Raw genomic sequence first — 26,410 nt, forward strand, 5'->3', positions numbered from 1 at the left:
CAATGAGGGAAAAAGAGTGGAACACAGGGTGAAGAGGGAGAATAAAAGCAGATGAAGACGTGAGGAAGAGGGCCAATAGACAGGGAAAGAAAAGAAAGGGGGAGAGCAAAAGAAGCAAAAGAACCCAAGGGGGAAAGCAGAGGAGAAAAAGAGAGAAAAAAGGGAACGTAAAGGGGAAAAACAGAGATGAGCTGGGAAGAAAGGAGGCAGAGAATGGGCAGAACATGAGATAAAGCAAAGAGCAATAAAAGAAGAGTAACAGAAGAGATCAAAGGGGCAACATAGCAGAACAAGAGAAAAACTAAGAAAAGAAACAGAGAGAAGGAGAGAACCAGATGCAGAAAGAGGAGAAGAGACAGACACGCTTAAGGATGCATCATAGCTTCTTCCTAGAATCCCAGTGACAAGCTCAGGAGGGATTTCTCCCAGCAGCGACTGTAAACCAAGTATGCTTTTCATTCCTTCTCCTTTCGTTTATAATTTGCATAAACACTGTACAGGTGCAATTTAATTACATTTTGGTTATAGTAGGTGTGCGTGAATTGTTCATGTACACTTGCGTTTAAAAGTCATTTGGGTCACTAGCTTGGGCTAGTGACCTAGCTAGGCCTGTTTGGTTCAGCCTCGCCACATGGGCCAGGTTGGGCTCAGCCAAAAAACATTTCTTCAAAAATTATTTAAAAAAATCTATGATTTTTCACAAATATTTTACTGTATTTTGATCAATATTGGTTTATATTTTTATACTATAAAGATACAAATTCAGTATTGAAATACTTGGTTTTTTTCAAAACATAAAAAAAACGTTTTGTTTTCATGTATATGGCCAAGTCTGTCTAAAACAATATAATAAAAAAATCATATTGTATCTTCATAAAAAAAAAAAAGTTTTAGCATATATTTTAGTTTTAATAACCAGTTTATTAAAGTTACGAGAACTGACCAATATTTTAAAAATCTAAAAAAAATTATTCTGTTTTTTTTAATATCTGAGGTTATAACCTTACACATAAGACGTATTTCGAATATTAAATTCTTTATTGGTGTTAGAACGGTTGGGTTTTGCTTGATAAAATAAGGATCTCTTTACCAAAGAGGATTTTTCTTAAACCGTAGACGGACCAACAATTAGAAAGTATGATAAGACCTTATATTTTATTAGACAATAAAACAATGCAGCTTATCTGAGGTAGGACGTATTTGGGGTGCTAATATCTTCCCTTTACATAATCAGTTTTCATACCCGATCTCTAAGATCAATTAGGGTTTCTAATGACCAAAATACTAGATGATGACTCCCATTCTAATTTTTCATTGACAAGAGACAAAAATTTCTTATCTCTGACACGACTAAAAGATTGATGTCTTCTCCCAAGTGCAGGAGTGTCGAAGTAATAAATAACCCGGCAAGACCGGGGTCGAACCACAGGGAGGTTAATTGTACAAATTATAAATTACAAAACAACAATTATAACAACAACAATAGTAATAATAATAATAACAATAATAATAATAATAACAACAACAACAACAACAACAAAAACAATTAATAATAATAATAATAATAATAATAATAATAATAATAATAATAATAATAATAATAATAATAAAGAAAGAGAAGAAGAAGAAGAAGATGATGATGAGAACTTAGAGATGAAATATTAAAGTAAGGATTAAACAATAATAATAACAAATATCAAGGTTAGAGGTTCCACTAATGGTATATCAAACAAGTATAGTATAAACTCTTATTATTGAATTGGAAACCACACACAAAGGAGGTTCCAATCAGATTATATATTGTTAACATGATTACATTAGTCATCTTATTCAATTAATGCTAATACTTGTAAATCTCGTCAAGCATTCATGATTATAACTTATGTTAACAACAAATCAAGTTCCTTTCATAGCTCAGGTGTCGGTTATACCATACATTATGGGCTATGAAAGTGCCAAGCATTTGTTGTACCAAGTGTTATACAACATAAATCAAGATTAGTCATTTAACAAGCAAAGTATTAAAGAGTGAACAAGATAACAAATATAAACCATGTTAGTATCAAACATTAAAGTCCATATTAAGTTTACATTATACTTATTCTTACACCATTAGTGTAACCTTTTCACCTTGACATAACTAACTTAGCTAGACATAATAAAAGAAAGAAAAATAGATAAACAAAATAAGAACATAAAAGCTAACTAAGTAAAGGAAAGGAAATGAAAAGCATAAACTTAATATTAATCAAAGCAAAGCATAAACATTACAAAAAATACAAAGAGAGAAAGGAAGAGCATGATCTTGATCTGGAAACCAAGATGTCTAAATGCATGGCAAATGCCTCCTTTTATCGGCCAAAATTGGGAACTATTGATTTGATGACTAATTGGTAAGTGGGTGACCAACTTTTGACTTGGTGACAATCCTTATCTTCTCTTGTCTGCCCTCAACGTCATTGATAACGTCAAAATTAGATCCAGTTGCAAACATGAAAGTTGTAGGCAATTGTCTCAGCTTTCTTGTGTAAAACATTAAGCTCATTTGGACTTCTAGAACTCCAGATATGGCCAAAATACCGAACAGTGCTTGGGCTGGAAGACAGATTCGGGCTTCTTTGTTGTTGTTACAATTTGGACTTGATAATGGCCTTTTTAGATCTTGGGCTCCATATAAAAGTTGTAGGCCTATGTCTTACCTTTCCATCCATATAAATTGGACCTAAATCTGAGATATATAGCTCTAGATATGACCCAATTACCGAACAGTGTTCCGGTTTGGATTGCACCGACATCTCTTTTCTAAGTTTGGCCATTTCTTTATCCTTGCAATTTAAGTTCTTCAAGTCATCAATCAATCCTTTCATTTATGTGATAGGCTTACATTAAAAATAGACATTTACCACAAATTATAGGTATCTTATATTATTAGATATATTATTATAAAATATGCTTTGGTTAAGGAGTTATTGATACTTCAAGTGCAAAATGATGATATAAAACCATGATAAAAATGCACTTTTAAGTACTAATCAATCTCCCCACATTTTTCAGATTGACATTTAGATAAGATTTGAGGGTGAATGTTTTCGTCGCGACGCCGCACACGTGTAACACCATTTTTTAGGTTTTTGTTTCAAACCATATACTAATTTGACAAGTTTACTGACTTTCTTTTCTTGTTTATTAACAATAAAGCCCTTGAGTTGTTTTATATAAACCTCCTCTTTAAGGTCACCATTTAAGAAAGTTATTATTACATTCATTTAATGTATTTTAAGCTTATTAATAGTTGCAATGATTATCATAGTTTGTATGAAAGTTATTTTTGATACAAGTGGATATGTATTAAAATATTCCATATTTTCTTACTATCTAAAATTTTTAACAAATCTAGTTTTATATTTATCAATAGTGTCATTAACTTTCATTTTGTTTTAAAGATTAATTTATGGTTTAATGGTTTACTTCTAAGAAAAAAATTCACTAGTTTTCATAAATAATTATTCTATTTAATTTCACTATTGATTGCCTTTTTTATAATATAAAGCTTTCGGATAAGACATTATATTGAAGTAGATTTCAAGACTTATTTTCTAATAAATATGTTAATAAATTATAGTAAAATGTTTTAGTTATTTTTGTCCTTTTACTCTTTCTAAGCTCAACTTCATCTTTTTTTTTTTTACTTATTCTTTATACTTAGAATATCATTTTACACCTCATTTAACAAATTTAAGCATTGGAGTGAGGCATTATTGAATCCTCTTTTTTTTTTTAGATTAATCCTTATTATTTATCTTAAACTTAAATGTTTTATTCACATACTCAAGTAAGTGACAAAATTGACCACATGAATTAAATTTGTAAAAGTGTCAAATTCTTATTAACCTTTTTTTTTTTACATCAACATAGAATTATAACCAGAACTTTTCATGGCCTAAATTTCACAATATCCTGTTAAGAGATGATCCGAAATTGTAAGCATCTATTATTATATATATAAAAAAAAAACTGAACATTTATTTGTGATTTTTGAGTCATTTGTTCACAACATCATATAAATTGTATAGAAAGATTATCTGCCCAATTTTTAAAAAGGCATTTCAAAATTCATACCTTTGGAATGATCCAAATTAATGTATAGTATGGTACCCATTATTGTTCCATAATTTTATCTCTAAATTATCTGGGTTTAGTACTACTCTTACATCCTATCTTCTATTTTTCAAAATTATACTATAACTTAAGACAAACGGTTTATATTATTATTATTATTATTATTATTGTAGAGGTAGGTAATGTTTACACACACCCAAATCATTGTGGATGGTATTGTGCATTTGTTAAAAATTTATTTTGATCCTCAAAATTTATTTCTAGTAATTTAATCTTAATTGAAAGCCAATTAACTGTCATTTTTAAGAAAAAATAAGGTTGAAAGAAGAGGGAGTGGAATGAAAAAGGTACCAAATATGGATAGTGTGCCATAAGTTGTAGAAATAAATGCATTTTAGTCCCCAAACTTTAAAAATAATGCAAATTATATAATTTTGGTGTCTCAATATTTTACAAGTTCAATTATGGTAGAAAAGTTAATTTTTATTTTTTTTAGTCCCTAACTCCGGAGGAGGAGAGAGGCCATCAAATTTTGGATATAGAGAAAGAAAAGTGATACTAACACTAATTTAGACAATCAAATTTATCGATATTTGTATTAAATGATTCTATTTGATCAGAGAAGTTCATATTATGTGTTTTTTTTAACCTGGAAAGTCCTTAAAACAATAAATCTAAGCTTGGTTTAATTTTTGGTTTAGTGTTGATTTTGATTTTTGGGTTGATGTTTTTGGTTTTTTTAAGGCTATAAATATGTTTATCATGACTCTTAAAGTGTTTTCTAGATATTTTGGGTTCAAAACAAGGTTTTAGATAACATAATTTGATCCATGATTTTTCAGCTATCATAGTGATTGGAATATGGATATTATTAAATGACACGTCGTCTATTTTTTTTTCAAAAATATTTGGGGCAGGTGACATGTCAAAAAAGACCCAGTTGTCCAGGTCTGCTAAGGTAGGCTTGCTCGTAGGACCTAAAGAAATGGGTCAAGCGAGATAGCCTAGCTTAGTAGGCTCAACAACGCTTGACCTTTTGTTAGTATTTTTATTTTTAATTTATGCTCTTTATATATTTTTTATTTTTTTTACTTTATTTGATTTAGATTAATGTTTCTTATTTTTTAATTTTTTTTAGGGCGACTCTTTTAAATGATAATTATTTTTTGATTATGCATTTAATTTTTGGAATGATTTTCTATATTTATTTTTATTTTTTTTATCTTTTGTATAGAAAAAATTTATTTTGGAAACGAGAAAAAAATTATTTGTAGATAATATTTCTAATATTTGCAAACTTGTATTATATTTTTATTTTATTTTATTCAATCAATTATTTTATGTTTATTTGTATTATCGTTTGATTGAATAAAAAATTATTTTAATAAAATAATAGTAAACACAACCTCATAAATATTCTATCTTATAAAATTAAATATTTTTATTTATTTTTATTTTTATTTTTATTATACTTATAATTTTTTAATTTTAAAAACATGTTGAAAAAACCTACGTATACAATATTTTCAGTGGGAAAAAAACCTAACCCGCGAGAAACACGGGTAATTTTTCTAGACTATATATAAAAAGGTTTTTCCCCGCATTGCTAACTTCTTAGTCTACCCTTTCCTCTCAATTCTCTGAATAGTTTTCCGTTGTCATATTTTCTCTTTTTTTGTTTTCTTGGATAGATTATTTTTAATGGTCCTATATGTGCCATTAATGGACAAATTACAGGACTTTCAATATGAAACGCGATACCATTACCATATTTGAAACTGTATTTTAAAAAATATATATTTTAAATTAATATATTTTTGATATTTTTAAATAATTTAAATATACTATTCTCAAAAATAATTTTTAAAAAATAAAAAAATATTATTAACATACTTTTTTAAGTAAAAATTACTTCAAAAAAAAATCATAACTACACTTCTAAAAAATAAAATATCATTGTTGTCAATAATTCAACAATGAAAAATGCTGCTATCTATTTAGGCATGGAATCCGGCAGATAGCTAAAGTCTAAAAAAACAATCAATTTATGATCATTATATTTATATTTGTTTTTTATTTTTTTAAATTTTGATAAATAGACTAGTTAGTCAAGTTGCATGAAAACTTAGGCTCTAGAATAGGATTTAACAATTCTAGAGTTAAAAATCATGTCTTTTTGATAAACTTAGAGAATAATGTAGAATTTGCTAGATTATATTCCGGAGAAGAAGATGAAGAAGTTGCTAACTTGTGTCTAATGGCAAGATGGAATGATAAAGGAATGTTGGAAAATTTGTTAAAACATATTTAATGGTTACATTTGAAGCTAAATTAAAAGTGATATTCATTTATTTTTTGGGTTAAAATTTTAAGGGATTTTAATTTTCAATATAAACTCTTTAATATAAGATATTAATATGATTTAAATAAATTATGAGTAAATAAAAAATTTATCTAAAAAATACTAGGTTAATATGTTTTAATTAAACTCAAAACCCTATAAAAAGAATTATATCCCACATAAAAAAAATATTTTGGAAGTGTACATCCATAATGTTGAGTGTTGTTTTAAAGGGGGAAAAGAAAACATGACTTTTATTTTTTTAATGCACCGCTTAATTATTCCTAACATGTGATTGAAAAACTTTTTCAGAATTAGCAATATGTTTTTCAATGTTTAGCTAATATACAGATTCAGCTAATAATATTAATGTACCCGTATTTTTTTAAAATAAAATATATTAAAGTTCTAATAATTTTAATTTCTTTTGGTTTTAATACACGAGTGAGAGCTACCTCTCATTTTATAACTTAGTACATCTTAGATCTGGGGATGAAAAACAACTCTGAATTTGCTAGCTATACGACGTAACAGAGAGCGTATTATCAATTCATATTTAATAAAGACTTTTTATATGAAAAAATGTAGCAGAAAAGATTTTTCTGGTAACTTAAAATTTTTTTTATTAACCATTGATGCCATGTAAACAATTGTGCTCATTCTATACGAGCGCATATCATAGATAAATGGAATTTTAACATTTTATGTCATATAATTTTGGTAGAAGCATACGAAAAAGTATGTAATCATCATAAGGACCAAATTGTTATCGTGACAAGATTGAAGGACAGAAACTATACTACTTAAGAAAGGGACTTGTATTGCAAATTTGTAATTTTTTAGGCTCTTGTTTGTTTTTGTATTTCAAAAATATTTTTATAAAATTTAAAATTTTTTAATTTTTTTGTTTGCTTTAATTTTTTTTTTATGTTTTTAGATCATTTTAATACGCTAATATCTAAAATGATTTTTAAAAAATAAAAAAATAATTTTTATATGTTTTTGGATAAAAAATATTTTAAAAAATAATCACAATCACACTTTCAAACAGGCTCATAATAATATACTAATATAAAAAATAAATTTTAAAAAATAAAAAAAATATTATTTTAATATATTTTAAATAAAAGAACATTTTAAACATATTGTAATTTCAAGTATGCTCTTGATCAAGTGATCTTTATCTAATTTATGCAATATTATTGAATAATATTAAACACTAGTTTTTCAAATAAAACACAATTAAAAATATAAAAAATAATTTAAATATTAAGTTTTGTACCAGACTCCATTCAAGTCGAACTGATCTAACCAGAACAGTATAACATATTATACTATTAATGTTAATTGAACTGTTCATTGAACAATATAATTAGTATAAACAATATAAAAAAAATAATAATTATTTTTTTTAACATTTTAAATACAAAAATATTATAAAACCTATAAATAATAAACTATATTTTTTCCTTTACCAAATAAGTTACATCTATATTTTAAATAAAATACAAACACAGTCTCTTAAACCAACACTATCAAAACGAAGAGAAGTTGCAAGGTAATTTCCGTTAACTTTAATAAAAGAAATCAACGTCAAGGTCACCAGCAAGGTTCTCCATCTTTGAATTGACTTAAAGATAATTAAGCACGTGATAATTGACCAAAACAGATTTGACTAAAATCAAAGAAAACGACAACAGCAATTGCAGGGATATTTCCTTCGAGCTCGAATGGAAAGCTACTGGGTCTGCTTCTTTAGGATCACCTGTCCTCAGCTGGTAACTTATATAAATATAAAGATTGATAATTGATATTTTATTTATAAGTGAATTTTATAAATTACTTATGTACTAATTTTATTTGTTTTTTTTTTTTAATTCTCAATTCTCTGACTATTTCTCTCAAACTATTTTTTGTGCTAGAAGCTAAGTTTAAAAATTATTTTATTCCTACCGGTAATGATTATCTTTCATCATCAATGCCCAAACTAACACATCTTTAATAATTTATCTCTAAAATATTAGATTTATCTCCTAACTTAAGAAAGTCCAGCATAATAAAATATTATACATATAGCGACCTAGTAAACTATATATATATAGTTTACTAGGTCGCCATATGTATAATATTTTATAGCGAGCCGAGAGTTAGCGAAGCTAGATTCTCATAGCGAGGCGCTTGCGCTGTGCAGAACTAAAGCTCCACAAGCCGTTCTTCCCGTTCAACCCTTCTAGTCCTGACTTTGCTTTCAATGGAACCCATCTGTATCCTTCCCAACGCCCCGCTTGTGACGACCAGCCAAGCAGGTATGATAGTGTTGTTTTTAAAAGATATTTTAAAAGCACGGATATACTGTAGTGACAAAGCAGACCTAATTCATAACGTAATTATAGCATCATTTCTTGTTAATCGGAGTAAAAGAATATTATATATAATGATAACCCATCAAATGACCTAGTAAACTGGAATCAGTAAACATGTTCATCACAATTCTTTGACGTGGTAGTAGCTTGAGATCGATGAGAAATTATTGAAGATTCAAATTCAATTGCTTTTATAGCACTTCAATGACAATACCACGCAATCATTTGCTGAGTTATTCAAGGGCTTGTTTAAAAATGTAATTATAATTATTTTTTAAAATATTTTTTATGTTTTAAAAAATTATTTTTAAAATCAACACATTAAAATAATTTAAAATATATAAAAAATTAATAAAAAATTAAAATTTTTAAAAACACAGATATAATGCTCCATTTATTTGCAAGAAAGTTGTTTTTTTTTTAAAAGTGAATTCCGGGGAAAATGAATTTTTGAAAAGTGAATTTTGAAGAAAATGAATTCCTGAAAATTAAATTATTTTTTTATGTTTGGTAGTGTTATGGAAAATGAACTGAAAAACACTTTCCACTGTTTGGTTATGTTATGAAAAATAAACTGAAAAATAATTTATTAATATTTTATTTTTCTCAAGTTTATTAAAATAATAAGGAATAAATCTTACAAATTAAAAAGTTGAATAATAATGAAATTGAAAAAAAAAATTTCATAAATTATCTCAAATAAAATAAATAATAATAAAAATAATAAAAATCAAATCTAAAAAAAAAGATGAAGAAATTAAAATAATAATAATTAACATTTCATAAAGTATTTTAAATAAAATATATATAAGAATTAAAAGTTTGAGAATCAAATTTGATATAATTAACAAATAATAACATTTCTAAATTTTTCACAACTTCCGGAAAGTGTTTTCTGCCCAAATTTTTCAGGAAAACACTTTCCTGAAAATCAAGGCAAATTTTTCTTTAACTGGAAAGTATTTTTCATTTATCAACTTTTCTAATAGCAAATAAACACAAGAAAGTTTGGAAAGTGATTTTTTAGAAACCACTTTCCGGAAAACAAATACAACTAGAAAGAAAAACACTTTCCTAAAAACCAAGTTAATTTTTTTTTTTACTAAAAAATATTTTTCGTTGATCAGAAAATATTTTTTGTTGATTGGAAAATGTTTTTTGTTAACCAAAAAGTGTTTTTTGTTGATCAGAAAATATTTTTCATTGAACAATTTTTCTAATAACAAACAAATATAAGAAAGTTTAAAACATTATTTTTCAGAAAACAAATATGTCCATAACCGTGTTTCACAGACTCACTAAGTCTTGCTAATTAATGAATCTTTGTCAACTTTCATGTGCTTTGATTGCATTTTCTTCAAATAGACAGTAGCATCCCATAACTTTCCCAGATTCACGTTTGAAGAAACCAAAAGATAATGGGAAAACGATTAGAAGAAAATGTCTCTGTCTATAAAGTCAACAAATAAGAAGGAAAATACTTAGAAATCACGGGGAAGTTGCCAATCACGACAAACCAACTTGTTGGAACTATTGCTTGGTCAAATCTTAAAACCCCCCTCATTCATAATCCCGATAAATTAGTAAAAAGAAAATCATACTTTATATATAAAAAAAAAGTTAATTTCTTATGACGTGGAAGAATTTTTTAGTCTTCACTGTGAGAGATCTGGAATAGATCTAAACCATACAATCATTTTTTAATTGATGCATTTAAAAAACTATTTTGCTTACTTATAAAAAATCACTAATGTTACCAAAGTGTTTTAGGATGTGTCAGTAGTATTTTTTATTTAAAAATTTATTAATTTTTTTTTTAATATTAATACACCAAAATCATGTGAAATTACAAAAAAATAATTTAAAAAAAAAAAGATTCCACCGAAAAACAAACACATCGTTATAATCTCTGGTTAACTTCTTATATAAACTTTGGTGCTGTAAAGTTCTCGAATATCTTTACATTTAATAATGAAAGCCCAGATATACATGTATAATTTCCTTTATAAAAGACACTTTAATAGATGATACTCGTCACTTTTACGCGTTTTTCTGATTAGGACTTGGTGAAATCCAGCCTAAGAAGTATTTAAAGGAGAGCTTTGGAGATTCCAAAGAACGACAATCCCATATTCTTTCATTTAGCTCCATAGAGGGGTAACCTGCCTCAGGAACACATTTTGAATACATGAGTGGTTATCAGCTTTTAGAATCCAAAAGCATTGCCATGATGAAATTCTTGGCTCTGTGTTTTTTCGTTGCATCTTTGATAAACATACCAATTGCCGAGGCTAGAATTCGTCACTACAAATGGGAGCTCAAGTATGAGTACAAATCCCCTGATTGCTATAAGAAGCTGGTCATTACAATCAATGGAAGAACTCCTGGACCCACAATCCTTGCAAAGCAGAATGACACAGTTATTGTTGAGGTTAAGAACAGTCTGTTAACTGAGAATACAGCAATTCATTGGCACGGAATCCGTCAGATTGGAACACCTTGGTTTGATGGAACAGAAGGAGTCACTCAGTGTCCAATTCTGCCTGGAGACACTTTTGTATACAAGTTTGTTGTTGACAGGGTAAGTCCTCAAGTCTTAACACTCTGTAATGCTCTGCCTTTTCACATTACCTGTATGATAATAACCTCTTGCATCTTCTATACAGCCTGGGACATACTTATATCATGCCCATTATGGAATGCAAAGAGAAGCTGGGATATATGGATCGATTCGGGTAGCGCTTCCCGATGGAGAATCCGAACCCTTTGCTTATGATTATGATCGGAGCATCATCCTTACTGATTGGTATCACAAGAGCACGTATGAACATGCTGCAGGATTGTCTTCAATTCCCTTTCAGTGGGTTGGGGAGCCTCAGGTACTTAATTATCTAACATTTCCCTTGTTTGATATCTTTAATGTACTTTACTGTGGTAGCTATCAGTTTCAAACGGCTAAACTTGTTCCCTGCAACAAAAATTGCAGTCACTTCTGATACAAGGAAAGGGAAGATTTGACTGCGCCGCTGCCAATCCTCCCCTGAAAGCTGATGTCTGCAATAATACAAATCCGGAATGCTCTCTTTATTCTACGACTGTAGTCCCTGGAAAAACGTATCGGCTTAGGATTAGTAGCTTGAGTGCTTTATCAGCTCTTAGTTTCCAGATAGAGGTATTTTCAATCTCCTGACAATTTATATTCCACAGCTTCTTAGAAAAATAAAATGATGAGGTAGTTATTAATTAACATCTTAATAATTCTTATGCAGGGTCACAGCATGACTGTTGTTGAAGCTGATGGTCACTATGTCGAGCCATTTGTGGTAAAGAATTTATTCATATACTCCGGCGAGACATACTCAGTTCTAGTGAAAACTGACCAAGACCCTTCAAGAAATTATTGGGCTGCTACAAATGTTGTTAGCAGAAATGCCACTACTCCACCAGGCTTAGCCATTTTCAACTACTATCCAAACCATCCCAGGAGATCCCCTCCGACGATTCCTCCTTCCGGGCCAATGTGGAACGATATTGAGCCGCGGTTTAATCAAAGTGTCGCCATTAAGGCTCGCAAAGGCCACATATATTACCCTCCTGCAACCTCTGACAGGGTCATAGTGCTGTTGAACACACAAAATCGGGTAAATGGTAATGTCCGATGGTCAGTTAATAATGTCTCTTTCAATATTCCTCATACACCATACTTAATTGCGCTCAAGGAGAATTTGCTTCATACCTTCAGCCAAACCCCACCTCCTGAAGGCTATGATTTCAAAAATTATGACGTTTTTGCTAGACAAAATAACACCAATGCTACCACTAGTGATGCCATCTACAGGCTTCAGCTCAATTCAACAGTGGATATAATTTTGCAAAATGCAAACACTATGAATCCCAACAATAGTGAAACACATCCATGGCATCTTCATGGACATGACTTTTGGGTCCTGGGCTATGGAAAGGGCAAGTTCGATCCTATTAATGATCCAAAGAATTACAATTTGGTCGATCCAATTATGAAGAATACGGTGCCGGTTCATCCTTTCGGCTGGACAGCTTTGAGGTTTAAGGCTGACAATCCTGGAGTTTGGGCGTTCCATTGCCACATTGAGTCACATTTTTTTATGGGCATGGGAGTGGTATTTGAAGAAGGTATAGAGAGGGTTGGAAAGTTGCCCTCATCTATCATGGGCTGTGGCGAAACCAAACACTTACTCAAGCCATAGGAGTTCTCGCGGACACTATTATACTACAAATCCTTGGGAGGACTCAAGAGGAAAGTTGCCCTCATCTATCATGGGCTGTGGTGAAACCAAACACTAGTCAAGCCCTAGGAGTTCCTGCGGACACTATTATACTAAAAATCCTTGGGAGGCCTCAAGAAATTTATTCGAAAATTATGGCATAGAGACTGAATTGGTTTCTTTTGTTGCTCACTGACTCCAACAAAACAAAAATTACATCATTCTTTGGCTGTACATGATTTTCCTGTCATTTCTTTGTAAATTAAAAGTTGTGTCATTTTCTTGTTAAACTTTTTTTTTAACGGGTTGCCTTCAATAATGAGATATATTTTAATCTTCTCTGGACATTTTATAATTTATAGATTTATTACATAATTAATGGCTTTCATGGGTTTTAAGCCCAATCAAGAACAATCTTGTTCTCTTAAGACCTTGCTTTTTTATCAGCCCATCAGCTTAAATTTTTGTTTTCTAATTGACATTGAATTAAACCTAACATCAATCTTGAATTTTTGTTAATATTATATTTTTTTTAATATTAAAATAAAAATATATTATATTGATGCGAGTTTTATAATTTAATTTATCAAACTTATAATTTGGATCATGAACTTCAATAAATTTAATAATTTTATTATTTAAAACTATTTTTTACTTAATGATATGATAAAAATTAACGCTTGAATAATTAAACATCAATCCAATAATAAGAATGAGGATGGCCTGGCACACCTTACGAATCTATCCACAAGCTGGTAAGATGCTAGTGGCATGTGCAACGACACACCAATTATGATAGCTCTTTCATGTGTGTATTAGCCACACATTGTCACTAGTTTTCTTCTTTCAACTAGGTTTTTATCATTGTTTTAGCCTAGTTTGGTCATCCTTGGTCGTTTTAAAAGGTCTATTTTGAATCTACAATCTCTTTTGAATAATTATTTTGTTTTATTATTAATTTTAATGTGTTTTATGATAAGATTTCAAGATTATACAATGTTTATTAGAATGATTTTGTGCTAGGATGATGTTGGCCAAGTCTTTTAATCTTGCATACCTATTCTCATGTGTAAGGATTATATGCAATAGCATGCTTAGACTTGATTGTTAATTACTTAATGTAATTTTATGCACGTAAAATTAGAACATTTACTTGTTTATAATGAATTTGCTGGGGGGAATTAATCATGTTTTATTTTCATCCATTTTATTCATAATTACATTATCTTTATCATCCAAATCATAAAAATATTTCATCAATATCAAATAAGCATATGGACAAGTCTCTTAAACATTAAAAAAAACAAGAAAAAAAATATTCTTGCATATTTTGATTTTTCATTTTGGTTAGCATTTTTTCAAAAAAATAAGAAAGGAAAATGTTTTTGCATGAATTTTAGGATTTTTTTCAATAAGTTTGCAAAAGCCATTGAGATTTGGCCACATTCCTAAAATCTTTTAAAAACTCATCTTGGTTTTTTAAAAACCTATTTTAAAAATATTTTATTATTCACTTTTGATACTTAAGGTAAATGAACTCAATATAGGTTGTTGTTGGATATTAAAAGGATTAATACTTAAACAATAAAATTTCTAGTCTAATATTAATCAGTAACAAAATTGAAAGTTTTAAATTTTCAATCTAATATTCATCATAAACAAATTAGAAGTATTAGATTTTTAGTCTAATATTTACTGATAACAAATCGAAAGAATTTAAAAGAATTTTAGTCTAATGTTCACCAATTACATCCAAGTATGAATCAATAGTATGAAGTCTTCATTCATTAAATATTACAAGTAAAACCCTGATGTCAAAGGATAAGTAAACCTCATTGAGATACCTTCTAAAGCCTTTTCTAAGATTTGAGCCACGTTCAATGAACCTAACATAGACTAATGAATCATTCATTAACATGACTTGATCAATAATTAGTCACATGTTATGATCAAGAGTGACCAACCTTAGAATTTTTAATTCACCAAATATTATTGAAAGATAATAACTAGAGTAGAGTAGTGAAAATAAATAAAATTTTAGAATAACTAGATTTAAACCAACAATCATAATTTAAATCATTGTAGTAAACCTATTATCATGTTGTATATACATTACTAATAAACTAGGCATGATAAACTATTAAGAATAAAAGACAATATAAGCAATGTAGACTATTGAGATAAGATATTTTAGGGTGATAATATTTTATTTTCAATATAACTAGTGTTTTATCATAATTTTTTATTGATCTATTAGAGTTTTCTAGTAATTATAATACTAAGTGATGTTTTTTTTTTTTAAAAAAAATAATACCTGACCTTTCCTCCCTTTCAAACAAAAAAAAATTCTTTTTATTTTTTAAGAAAACAAAGATAGGTTACTGCAATGTCAGGTGCTTGTAATCTTAATCTAATATAAGACCATGGCCAAAACAAGCCTAAATTTATGAAAATTGAAATCTTAAGCATCTAGATGGCCCGAATGAAGAATTGGCTACCACCTCAAAATTAGAAGAAAATAACAAACATCTTGTTTGTTGAACTATTTTTTTCTTCTTAATGACTATGAATTTGATTTGCATTTTACATAAATACAATTTCTTTCCTATTCGATATTGTGGGATTATTTTTATATTCAATTATTACTTTTTCACCATTATTATGATTTTTTAATATAAATTAAAAGAAAATAGAATAGCACTTGTAAGAATTCAAATGATTTAAATTTACAAGATTTTTTTTTCTTTAGCCAACCCTTTTTTTTTGTTATTCATTCATTTCTTTTAGTTTTAATTAACAACTTTTTTTATTAAAAATTTTATTATGAAAATGCATGATTGCATAGTAGTTCTATCTTTAGAAAAGATTACCAGATACTTGACTGCTCAATATTTCACCACGAGTCAAGTATTGTTTTTCTGATAAAAAAGTTTTATATATAGGCTTTTGTATCATGTTTTTGTAGCTAAAAAATTTCTAAGTAAAAATCAAATGTTTGTGCATACATGTAATAAAATAAATTGAGAACTGTATGTGTGTATAAATGATAACTAAAAATAAATTTGAAAAAAATGAGAGATAGATGTAGATTAAGATATTTAATCTCGCAAGACGAGACATTTAACCGATTATATTTGATAATTGTTTTATTAAAATATTTTTTATTTATTCAAATGATAATAGAAATAGACACATACATTAAATTGATTGAATAAAATAAAAGAGAAAAAAATATGTAAGGCTACACATATTAGAAATATTATCTTGAAATAAATATTTTTTTATTTTAAAAATAAAGTTCATCTATACAAAAAATTATAGATGAATCACTTTAAAAATTAAATGCATCCAAAATAACCAAAAAATAATTCTCATTTAAAAATGTTCTCCAAACAAAATAAAAGAGAGAATGTGTATTAATCTAAATATAAATAAGAAAATAATTTTGAAAAAAAACATATAAAAATATTAATTTAAAAAAATAAAAAAATATTTTTTTAAAAGAAAAGGTCAGACATTGTTAGGCTTTGCCTGTTTGGCTCATTTTATTAGAGTCTATGTGGATGGGTCCTTTATTTTTGTTTTTGTTTTCACATATATACCCTAATTATTTTGAAAATAAAAGAGTCAGATGAAACGTCATCTGTATTGCCTAATTTTTAGCCGTTATGGTGGTAAAAAAAAACAAGGTTATAGTTTTTTCTACTTAAAAACTGAATTTCAACCAATTTGTTTTACCTAAAACACCTAAGAAACATCATACATAACTTGATAAACCTATCATGGCCTTAAAAAACTAAAAAACCATTCCGAAACCTGAAATCAACTTGAAACAAAAAAAAATCTTATTAAGATTAGATATATTTTTCTCATCAATTTCAATGTAAAAAAAATCTCTGATGCGAGCTCTCCTCATTAGAAGAAACAACTTGATACCAATTTCAACTGTTTTGGTGGTTGGAATCCATGCCAACATAAATTTTTTAGCATGAGATTTAGTGACTTTCTCCCACACCAAAAGCCAAAAAATAAGGAAAATAAAATTTGGGACTGAAATTGATTTCACTTTTAATTTGAAAACTAAAAGGACTTAAATCTATATAATTTGTAAAGTCTAGGGACTATAATAAATATTTTTCCCAAACTTTTTAAAGCCACCCATTTGCTATATGATTTTACTTTGGTCCCTTATCTTTTAATAACACTCTCTCCTAACAAATAGACAAATAATGTTTTCTATAAAAGCCAAATAAAAAAAAAGGTATGGAAAAAATGGTATAACAAATAGTCCGTTTACATTTCTATGTGAGGGGATTCATAGTGCATTTTTGCATAATAAATCCTCAACATGTTTTAGTTTTTTTGTTTAATTAAAGACATTGAGAGCTATACATAGCTTTGTGATTAATGAGTGATTCAACTCAATAAAGGTTTGTAAACCTTCCATTCGATTGATATACAAATGGCGTAGAGAAAGCAAATTAGTAATTTTCAATCAAAAAATAAAAAATAATGTCTCAATTATTCTTATTAAGAGAATAAATAATTCAAGTTAAATATATAATTATTTATAAAGTATTTGATAATATTAACATAAAAGATTCTTAGGTTATTAAAAAACTATGCATGATAGGATATATTTTTAACTATTATTTTAATTATTTTATTTAGAGATAGTTTTACTATAAAGTTTTAAAAAATTAAATGGAAGAAGAAGAAAAAAATAAAGGTCCATCCAAAAAAGCTAGGCATGTATGGACTTAAAAGGATAGGTATGCATGCATGTTTGGCCAAATTAAAAAAGTCAAGTGCATGTGAGCCTAGAAGGCTAGGTTTATGTTCACCCTCACACTTTTTATTGTGTTTTTTTTAAAAAAAATATATGAACTCATTGCCCATCGTATATTTTTAAATATATGAACTCATTGCCCATCGTATATATATATATATTTTTAAAAAAAGATGGATAACAAGTCATCTATCAAGGTAAATTATTTTTGTCAACTAGTTCAATTTTTAATAACCTCCTGTAATTGAAAAGGCAGAGTTCAATTCTTTAGAGCTCTAAAATTTATTTTTTAACTTATTTTTATCTAAAAATATCCTAAAAATATCATGAAAGCCATAATAACATCATTTTGATCCTTTAAATACGCTTTGATTACCCTAAAAAATAAAATTGAATAAAAAACTTATGAACTCCAATCTATTTTTTTCACTTGTTTAAAGCACAAAACAACAATCATTGAACCCTCTCTTTAAGACGAACTCAATGACATCAAGATTAGCTTTTTTTTTTAATTGTTAAAATGTGGCCCATCAAAATCTCTTTTTTTTTTTAATTTTTTTTGATGACCTTCTCTCTCATTTCTCAAAACCTAAAGATTAAAATATGATAAAAATTAATTTTAAGTACTAAAACATAAAAATATAAAAATTCAGAAATCAAATTTTAAAAAAAAAATTTTATGACTAAAATAACATTTTTTATTCACTATTAGCTCATAGTGCAATTAACATTGTCTCTAAGTGTAATGAAATGATAGCTGAGCTTTTTAATTATATTTTATAATTATATAAAAGAAAAATTGCCATAATCATTATATTGTTTAGTCGTTTATTATCATTGTTTTTAAAAAATTATAGTTTAAATTATTGGTAAGTGTAAAATATACTAAATTATAAAATGATTTAAGATGTAAATTGAAGCGTATAACAAAGTTTATAATATAAATTATATTTTTTAAAAAACTATAAAAAACAAGTGTAAAAATAATTAAACTATAAAAAAGATTATAGTGATTTTCCCTTTTATAAATCCAAAATAAATATCTAACAAGTTAATTGAAGAAATGACTAAGAATGGAGGAAGGAGGAGATAGGAAACAAGACTCTTTTACATTGTAGGTGATAAGATTTCTATCATGATTTTATAAATTCTTATCTCACTTCTTACCCAACGAGTCGTAATTACAGGTTTTAATTCATAAAAAAATCACTAATTATAATTGTTCACACTAAGACATCCAAACAAATTATTTTCAAGATACTAAATTTATCTTCTTATTTAAGAATATCAGCATAATATTCATATAGAGTTCAAAAATCATAGAAATTTTTATTTACATGACCTGACTTGAAGTTCAAGTTGAGGTAACCAAACAAAAAACAAAAATCATAAACCCTTACCTCAATCCTCTTGGAATTTAATTACACAAGTAAGGCTAGGGTTTTCATTTTGATATACGTAAGCTTACAACTTCTTCAATCGCCAGGAACATGTATGGCTGATGTGAATTCGTACTTTCCATAACGTAATCCTTCTCCAACAACACGGCACGCTCTGTTGCGGTAGTCATAACTTAATCAAGGCAATCCTTTCTAACAATATTATATGTTAATAACCCATCAATTGACTTAGTAAACGATAATCAGTAAACAATTTTATCATAATGCTTTTATGTGGTAGTATATATATATATATATATACGAACATATGAGACCCTGAGATCAATGAAATTAGAAGGTCTTCGTTTGTGAAGTCAATTAATAATAGGAAAGGAAATAACTAGTTTTCTGAAGGGCAAGCAGGGCTCCCGTCCTTGCAAAACATTTTTTTTTTAATATTTTTTATTTAAATAAATAAGTTTTTTTAATAATATATACTATTATATTAATTTTGGCCTCCCTGTAAAATATGCCTAGCTCCGCCCCTGGCACATATATAATAATTTTATAATTTTAAAGATAAAAAGCCATAACAAATAATTTAGTGTAGTGTTAAAGCTCATAGAATATATATATATAAAAAAACAGAATAAATTATCTTCAAAGATTATATTATTTGTCTTTTTCCTTACCAAAAGATTTCTTACTTTACGAGCTTATTTTTAAGTGTTTAACTTTTCACTAAATAAGTTATTGGAAAAACTTGTATTCTTTTAATATAGAATAAAAGTTTTAGAGTTTCATAAAACACATGTTAATCAAATGTTTTTTTTACATCACTTTTTCATTTACTTATAATTTATTTTAATTATATTTGTGTTCCATGTTAAAGAATTTTTTTTAAAGAATAATTTCTAATAAGGTTTAACCTTAGATATCACTTTTAATTTGATATCAAATATGCTTACTAATATTTAAATATTTGAAAACTTATATAGATATAATGATTTAATGGATCACTATTTTAGAATAAATAATTCTTAACTTTGAACCTTTAATAGTAATATATTACCATGTTTACTCAACTATTTAATGAACACAATATCTTAAACTATTCATCATTTTATGTAAATCTAAATAATAATACTCATATAATTCTTTGTCCAAATATTTTTTTTGGTTCTCACTATTGAATTAATTTTGATCTTGAACAAATCTTAATAAGTGTTTTTAGAGAATTCAATCTTTTATAAATTCTCAATAAAACAATTATGTTTCTCACTCATATAAATAATTATTTATTAAAAGTATTTTGCTATACTCTACTTGATATATAAATAAATAAAAACTACTATGAGCACAACTCATTTTTTATCAAGCTACAACTAACACCTTTTTCATTATAGAAATATGCATGAAATGATAATTTCTTAGTGCTATTTATAATATTACATAACTAAGTTTTCCCTTTGAATCAACTAATTAAGGTTATTATCATTATATTCTTTTATCTTTAAAGGCTTTCGGCCTATTTTCCTCCATGAATTATATATAAGTTCTTTCGAAAAACTTTTAGTTAGTAGATCTGTAATTTTTTTTTTAATTTTATATAGTCAATGAAAATAATAATATTCAATAACAAGTGTTTATAATAGTATTTCTACAACATATATGTCTAAACTCACTATTATACATGTTATGTTATGTCATTCTTATTATTGATTGAATTTTTCTTTTCTTCAACCAATATTGACCCATTGGTCAAAATAAAGTATGAGAAGAATAGGTTCTAAAAACTTGTTTTAGACCGAGACATTCATTTCACCTCCAAGTAGCTTTTATAAGGGAGTTTTTGTCTCTATTGATTATTGGTCTAGACAGATACATAGGACTTGCTCATCGACTTAATTGAATGAATCCTTGGTGCTAGAAGCATTATTCATCTCTAGACTAATGTTTTATTTATTTATTTGAGGGTAATTCTTTGTTAAGAATGAATGCCTTTTTTTCTTTTTCTGTAGAGTGAAATAAAGAAAGTCTAAATTAGTTTAGACTTACAATTATTTCAAGAAGAGGTTTTCTATTGAGTTGATATTTTTGTGTTTCTATACAAATATTACAAGGATTGATCTTGAAATCTGTAATCATAGAGTAGCTTCGATGTTCATTTTCTAATAAGTACGTTAAAAACTCAGCACCAAATTTTTTTTTTTCACTTTTACTCATTCTTGGTTCAACTTCATCATTTTTCAATTTATTTTGTTTCCCTCGTACTCCTAAAAAATATTAACAATTATCTTAGTCCTTACATTTTAGATATCTTTTTCATATATATTACAAGGACATGATAGGGATAAAACTAGAAAAAAAAAGGTTACCATCTAACTCTATGATAACTAAAAAACCTAACTAGTTTTTAGAAATTCTAGATAAGAGAATAACCATACAATAAAAAAAGATAATAATTATCTAAACTAGGTATGTGTTTAATGAAAAAACTATATTTATCAGCTTATATGCTTATAATTTATCTAAACTAGGTATGTGTTTATACTAGAAGACTATTAAAATCTAGGATAATGATTTAAAACATTGGCCTAGCAATAAAACTTAACCATAATTATTAAAATATGACCATTAAACCTAAGAAGATGACAATATTAATTAGGTTTTGGTTTATTTTATTTAATGATATTAAAAAAAAAAGCTTGATCGCCATAACACACATCAAGTAATGTTATTTTAGCTCAAATTCATTCTTAAAAAAAATTTATTTAACTTGATATAGAAAAACAACTAAATAAACATCCACACATATTCAACATTAAGATTTATAAATATTTATAAGCCAAAGTCCAAAATAATATATACAAACTTCTCTTACACATTTCAACCCGCATATCCATGTTCACACACACAACAATAATAAAAAAAAACTGAAAAAAAAATTACAATTTTTTTAATTTTTTTAATCTACGAATTCGCAAGAAAATGGATTGCCTCGCATCTTTATGCGACGCAAATCCCATCACATTATCTAGTTATGGAAATTGCATGGCTAATTAGGACCTATCCCGGAAGCTACAAGGAATATTCAAGACCTACTCTGCTGGTCACTTTGAAGATTTCTTGGCACTCGGTTGCGTAACAAAAACAACATTTTAATCAAGAGCTGCACCTCAAATTCATCAACGTCAAAATCCAAAGTAATTTATCTTTCTGGAGTGGCTTGTGCTGCAAATTGAAATGCGTTGTTCTGTTCTTGACTGCCAAGAAAACTGTTTGTCGTCAACGTCACACTCCTGTTGAGAGTGTGTTTGGCTTGGAAGTGTAATATTTTTTTAAAAGTATAAACCACACCTAAAAACTAAAGTACAATATTTTTAAAGTATAAATCACTCTTAAAAACTAAACAAACATACTTTTTATGTGAATTAAAAAAAAAAACTAAAAAAAAAACTACCATCCATCCAAACACACACAATCTACTAGTCAATTGATCTAGATAAAAAAATAAGTCTATATTGTTGACTTTTGAGATTTTATAATTTTTTATCTTGAACAGCTTAATGGTCTTTTTGTCCAAGGACAAGATATGCAAACAAATAAAATAACAAACAAAGACCGAGTAAAGTAATCTAGATTGGAACAAGTAAAATAGAATTAATCTTAAGACAATTTTTCTTTTAATGAAACGATCAGCTTTGAAATCCAAAACTCTTAATTGAAAATTTCGAGTGCAAATAAAAAAATGGTTGTGCGTCACGTAGGTGAAGATTGCTATAACTTAGTTTGATTTAGAAAAGGATTTAAAATAGAATTATGAAACTTATCTTCTACTCGGAGCATCTAGAAATATTTTTAAATATTGTTAAATCAATTTATTATATTTTTTAAGGATATTTTCAAGGTAGAAAAAAGAAAATAATACCAATTTTTAACTCATTTTATTATATAAAACTATTTAACATAAAAATTAATTATTTTAATGATCAAGATTATTTCCAATGAAAATATTATCTATATTAGAATTCAGCAATCTCCTCTCTCTCCACAACTAAAAAAGGATTAAAAAATAATACAAAGTTTGATATTAAAATTAAATTTTTAAATATTAAAAGGACAGTCACTTAAAAGCTAAAAAAATAAATGAACTTTTTAAAAAAATTCAAAGTCACCATTAATTTTACCTTTATTTTCACGTAAGTTTTTTATCCTTTAGTTTAACCCTTCCTTTAATGTATATATATATAATGACTCAATTTTACAAGATATATAAATTCAAGGATAAAATTAAGGGCTTTTAAAAAATTCACTATTAAATTCCACATTGATATACGAGAGTATAAACAATAAAATAACTACGGTAAGACCAATATCTCTTTTATATAATAATAATAATAATATGACTTAATAACTCTGCCACGATTGAGGACGTAATACAATACGTTGTACATAAAACCAAACAAGCTAGCTACCGATGAATTCCACCAATTTTGAGTCTTTGCTTTTCTCCAAAAAAACATTAAAAAAAAATAGACGATGTATTCTCCTGTCTACAAGAAACGAAAAAAGCATCCATAATTAGTCAGTAAATATGCTAGCCTATGTATATAAACGGGCACTCTGAGTCCATTCCACTGCTAAACTCATCCCTTCATTTTTTTCAGTATGGAAAGTTGGTTCCTTATTCTTGTCTCCATTTCCATCTCTCTCTTCTTGAAAATTATCTTCAACAATTTCTTAACCTCTAAAAACCTACCTCCAGGTCCCCTAATCTTTCCTTTCATCGGCCACTTAATATGGCTCCGTATGTCCGCCTTCAAGATGGAGCCAATCCTTCGATCCCTCCATGCCAAGTTTGGCCCAATGGTTACCCTCCGTATTGGCACTCGCCCTGCTATCTTCGTTGCAGATCGCACCCTTGCTCATGAGGCTTTAATACATGGCGGCGCAGTTTTTGCCGACCGCCCACCCGCTGTTGCTACGAGAAAAATTATAACTAGCAATCAGCAAACTATTAGTTCTTCCTCTTACGGTCCAACATGGCGACTTCTGCGGCGTAACCTCACTGCAGAAATCCTCCACCCATCGCGTGTGAAATCTTACACTCATGCACGCAACTGGGTTCTGCAAATCCTCCAGAATCGCTTCGAATCTCAAGCGAAAGCCGGTCGTCCTATTTGTGTAATGGAACATTTTCAATATGCCATGTTTTGTCTATTAGTCCTGATGTGTTTTGGAGACAAGCTTGATGAAAATCAGATAAAAAAAATTATGGAAGTTCAGCGACAAATGATAGTGAATTTCGGTAGGTTCAACATACTCAATTTATGGCCAGGAGTGACAAAGATCGTGTTGCGCAACCGTTGGAGGGAGCTGTTTCGCCTTCGAAAATGCCAAGAAGATGTTTTGATTCCATTGATAAGAGCAAGAAAGAAGGCCAAGGAAGAGAGCGTAAACAAAAGTAAAGAGGACAAGAAAGACTATGAGGATGAGTATGTTTTGTCCTATGTTGACACCATACTGGCTTTGGAGCTTCCGGAAGAGAAGAGAAAGCTCAATGAAGAGGAAATGGTCAGTTTGTGCTCAGAGTTTCTAAACGGAGGAACAGATACTACTTCAACAGCGTTGCAATGGATCATGGCAAATCTAGTTAAGTACCCGCAAATCCAGGAGAAGCTATTCATGGAGATTAAAGGGGTTGTGCAAGATGGTGAAGAGAATATAAAAGAAGAGGAGTTGCAAAAGATGCCATATCTAAAAGCAATAATTCTAGAAGGGTTAAGGAGGCACCCGCCAACCCATTTCGTGTTGCCCCATGCGGTGACTGAAGATGTAGTGCTGGGTAAATATGTGGTACCAAAAGATGGAACTATAAATTTTATGGTGGCTGAGATGGGGTGGAATCCGAAGGTGTGGGAGGATCCCATGGTATTCAAGCCTGAAAGATTTCTAAATAGTGGAGGGGAAACATTTGATATAACAGGAAGTAGAGAAATAAAGATGATGCCATTCGGGGCTGGGAGGAGAATATGTCCTGCTTATGGTCTAGCAATACTTCATTTGGAGTATTTTGTAGCTAATTTGATTTGGAGATTTGAGTGGAAAGCTGTGGATGGAGATGACGTTGATTTGTCTGAGAAAGAAGAATTCACAGTAGTGATGAAAAATCCATTACAGGCTCAAATATGCCCGCGGTTGAAATAAATGATCAGGTTTATTATTATTATTATTATAAAAGATAAGGTTGATTTTGTCTAGTTGGACGATAGCTCTTCATGTAAGATGTAACTCTACTAGTTTATCAAGTCGGATGCTCCTATGTTTGTGTTATTCTTTGTTTGTAAATCCACCCTATTTCAACCCACGTGTCCATATTCACACACACACACACAAACACAAAATTAAAAATTAAAAAAAAGTTACAATTTTTTTATGGAATCTACAATGAAATTTTCGCAAAAAATTGGATTGCCTCGCGTCTTTATGCGACACAGATCCCATCACATTATCTAGTTATGGAAATTTCATGGCCAACTAGGTCCTATCCCAGAAGCTACAAGGAATATTCAAGACATACTCTGCTGGGCAATTTGAAGATTTCTTGGCACTCGGTCTCGTAACAAAAACAACATTTTAATCAAGAGCTGCACCTCAAATTCATCAACGTCAAAATCCAAAGTAATTTATCTCTCTGAGGTGGCTTGTGCTGCAAATTAAAATGCGTTGTTCTGTTCTTGAGTGCGAAGAAAACAGCTTGTCGTGGAGGTCACGCTCCTGTTATAATCCATTAGTCAATTCATCTTGATAGAAAACAAGTCCATATTGTTGACTTTTGAGGATATTTATAATTTTCTATCTTGAACAGCTCAGTGGTCTTTTTCTCCACTGACAAGATATGCAAACAAATTTACAAGTTACAAAGACAGACAGCAAAGTAATCTAGATTGGAACAAGTAAAATGGAATTACTCGTAAGACAATTTTTTTTTTAATGAAACGATCAGCTTTGAAATCTGAAACTCTTCATTGAAAATTTCATGTGCAAATATAAAAATGGGTGGACGGCACGTAGGTGAAGATTACTATAGCTTAGTTTGATTTAAAAAAAGGATTTAAAATGAAATTTTAAAGTTTTTTTTTAGCCAAACCATTTAAAAAACATATTATTAA

The 26,410-nt window shown here is 28.4% G+C and overlaps 2 protein-coding genes across 2 annotated transcripts; both read left to right on the top strand.

Moving 5' to 3' along the window:
* The first annotated feature begins 10,908 nt into the window (after positions 1-10,908).
* On the top strand, positions 10,909-13,301 carry LOC105111857 (L-ascorbate oxidase-like). Its single transcript, XM_011007324.1, has 4 exons — positions 10,909-11,404; positions 11,490-11,702; positions 11,810-11,995; positions 12,093-13,301. The coding sequence occupies exons 1-4, from the start codon at positions 11,012-11,014 to the stop codon at positions 13,047-13,049; spliced, it is 1,749 nt and encodes a 582-aa protein (XP_011005626.1). The 5' UTR covers positions 10,909-11,011; the 3' UTR covers positions 13,050-13,301.
* Positions 13,302-23,811: 10,510 nt separating this feature from the next.
* LOC105111859 (cytochrome P450 89A2-like) lies at positions 23,812-25,572 on the top strand. The gene has a single exon (XM_011007326.1). It carries the CDS (start codon positions 23,907-23,909, stop codon positions 25,443-25,445), a length of 1,539 nt encoding a protein of 512 aa, XP_011005628.1. The 5' UTR covers positions 23,812-23,906; the 3' UTR covers positions 25,446-25,572.
* Positions 25,573-26,410: the final 838 nt, after the last annotated feature.

The sequence above is a fragment of the Populus euphratica genome, unplaced genomic scaffold (genome assembly GCF_000495115.2).
Source record: "Populus euphratica unplaced genomic scaffold, PopEup_1.0 scaffold314.1, whole genome shotgun sequence".
Classification (NCBI taxonomy): domain Eukaryota; kingdom Viridiplantae; phylum Streptophyta; class Magnoliopsida; order Malpighiales; family Salicaceae; genus Populus; species Populus euphratica.

Coding starts and splice junctions, on each gene's coding strand:
- LOC105111857 (XM_011007324.1), top strand. CDS start 11,012: ATGAGTGGTTATCAGCTTTTAGAATCCAAAAGCATTGCCATGATGAAA. Junction 11,405..11,489: donor ACAAGTTTGTTGTTGACAGG/GTAAGTCCTCAA, acceptor TCTTCTATACAG/CCTGGGACATACTTATATCA. Junction 11,703..11,809: donor AGTGGGTTGGGGAGCCTCAG/GTACTTAATTAT, acceptor CAAAAATTGCAG/TCACTTCTGATACAAGGAAA.
- LOC105111859 (XM_011007326.1), top strand. CDS start 23,907: ATGGAAAGTTGGTTCCTTATTCTTGTCTCCATTTCCATCTCTCTCTTC.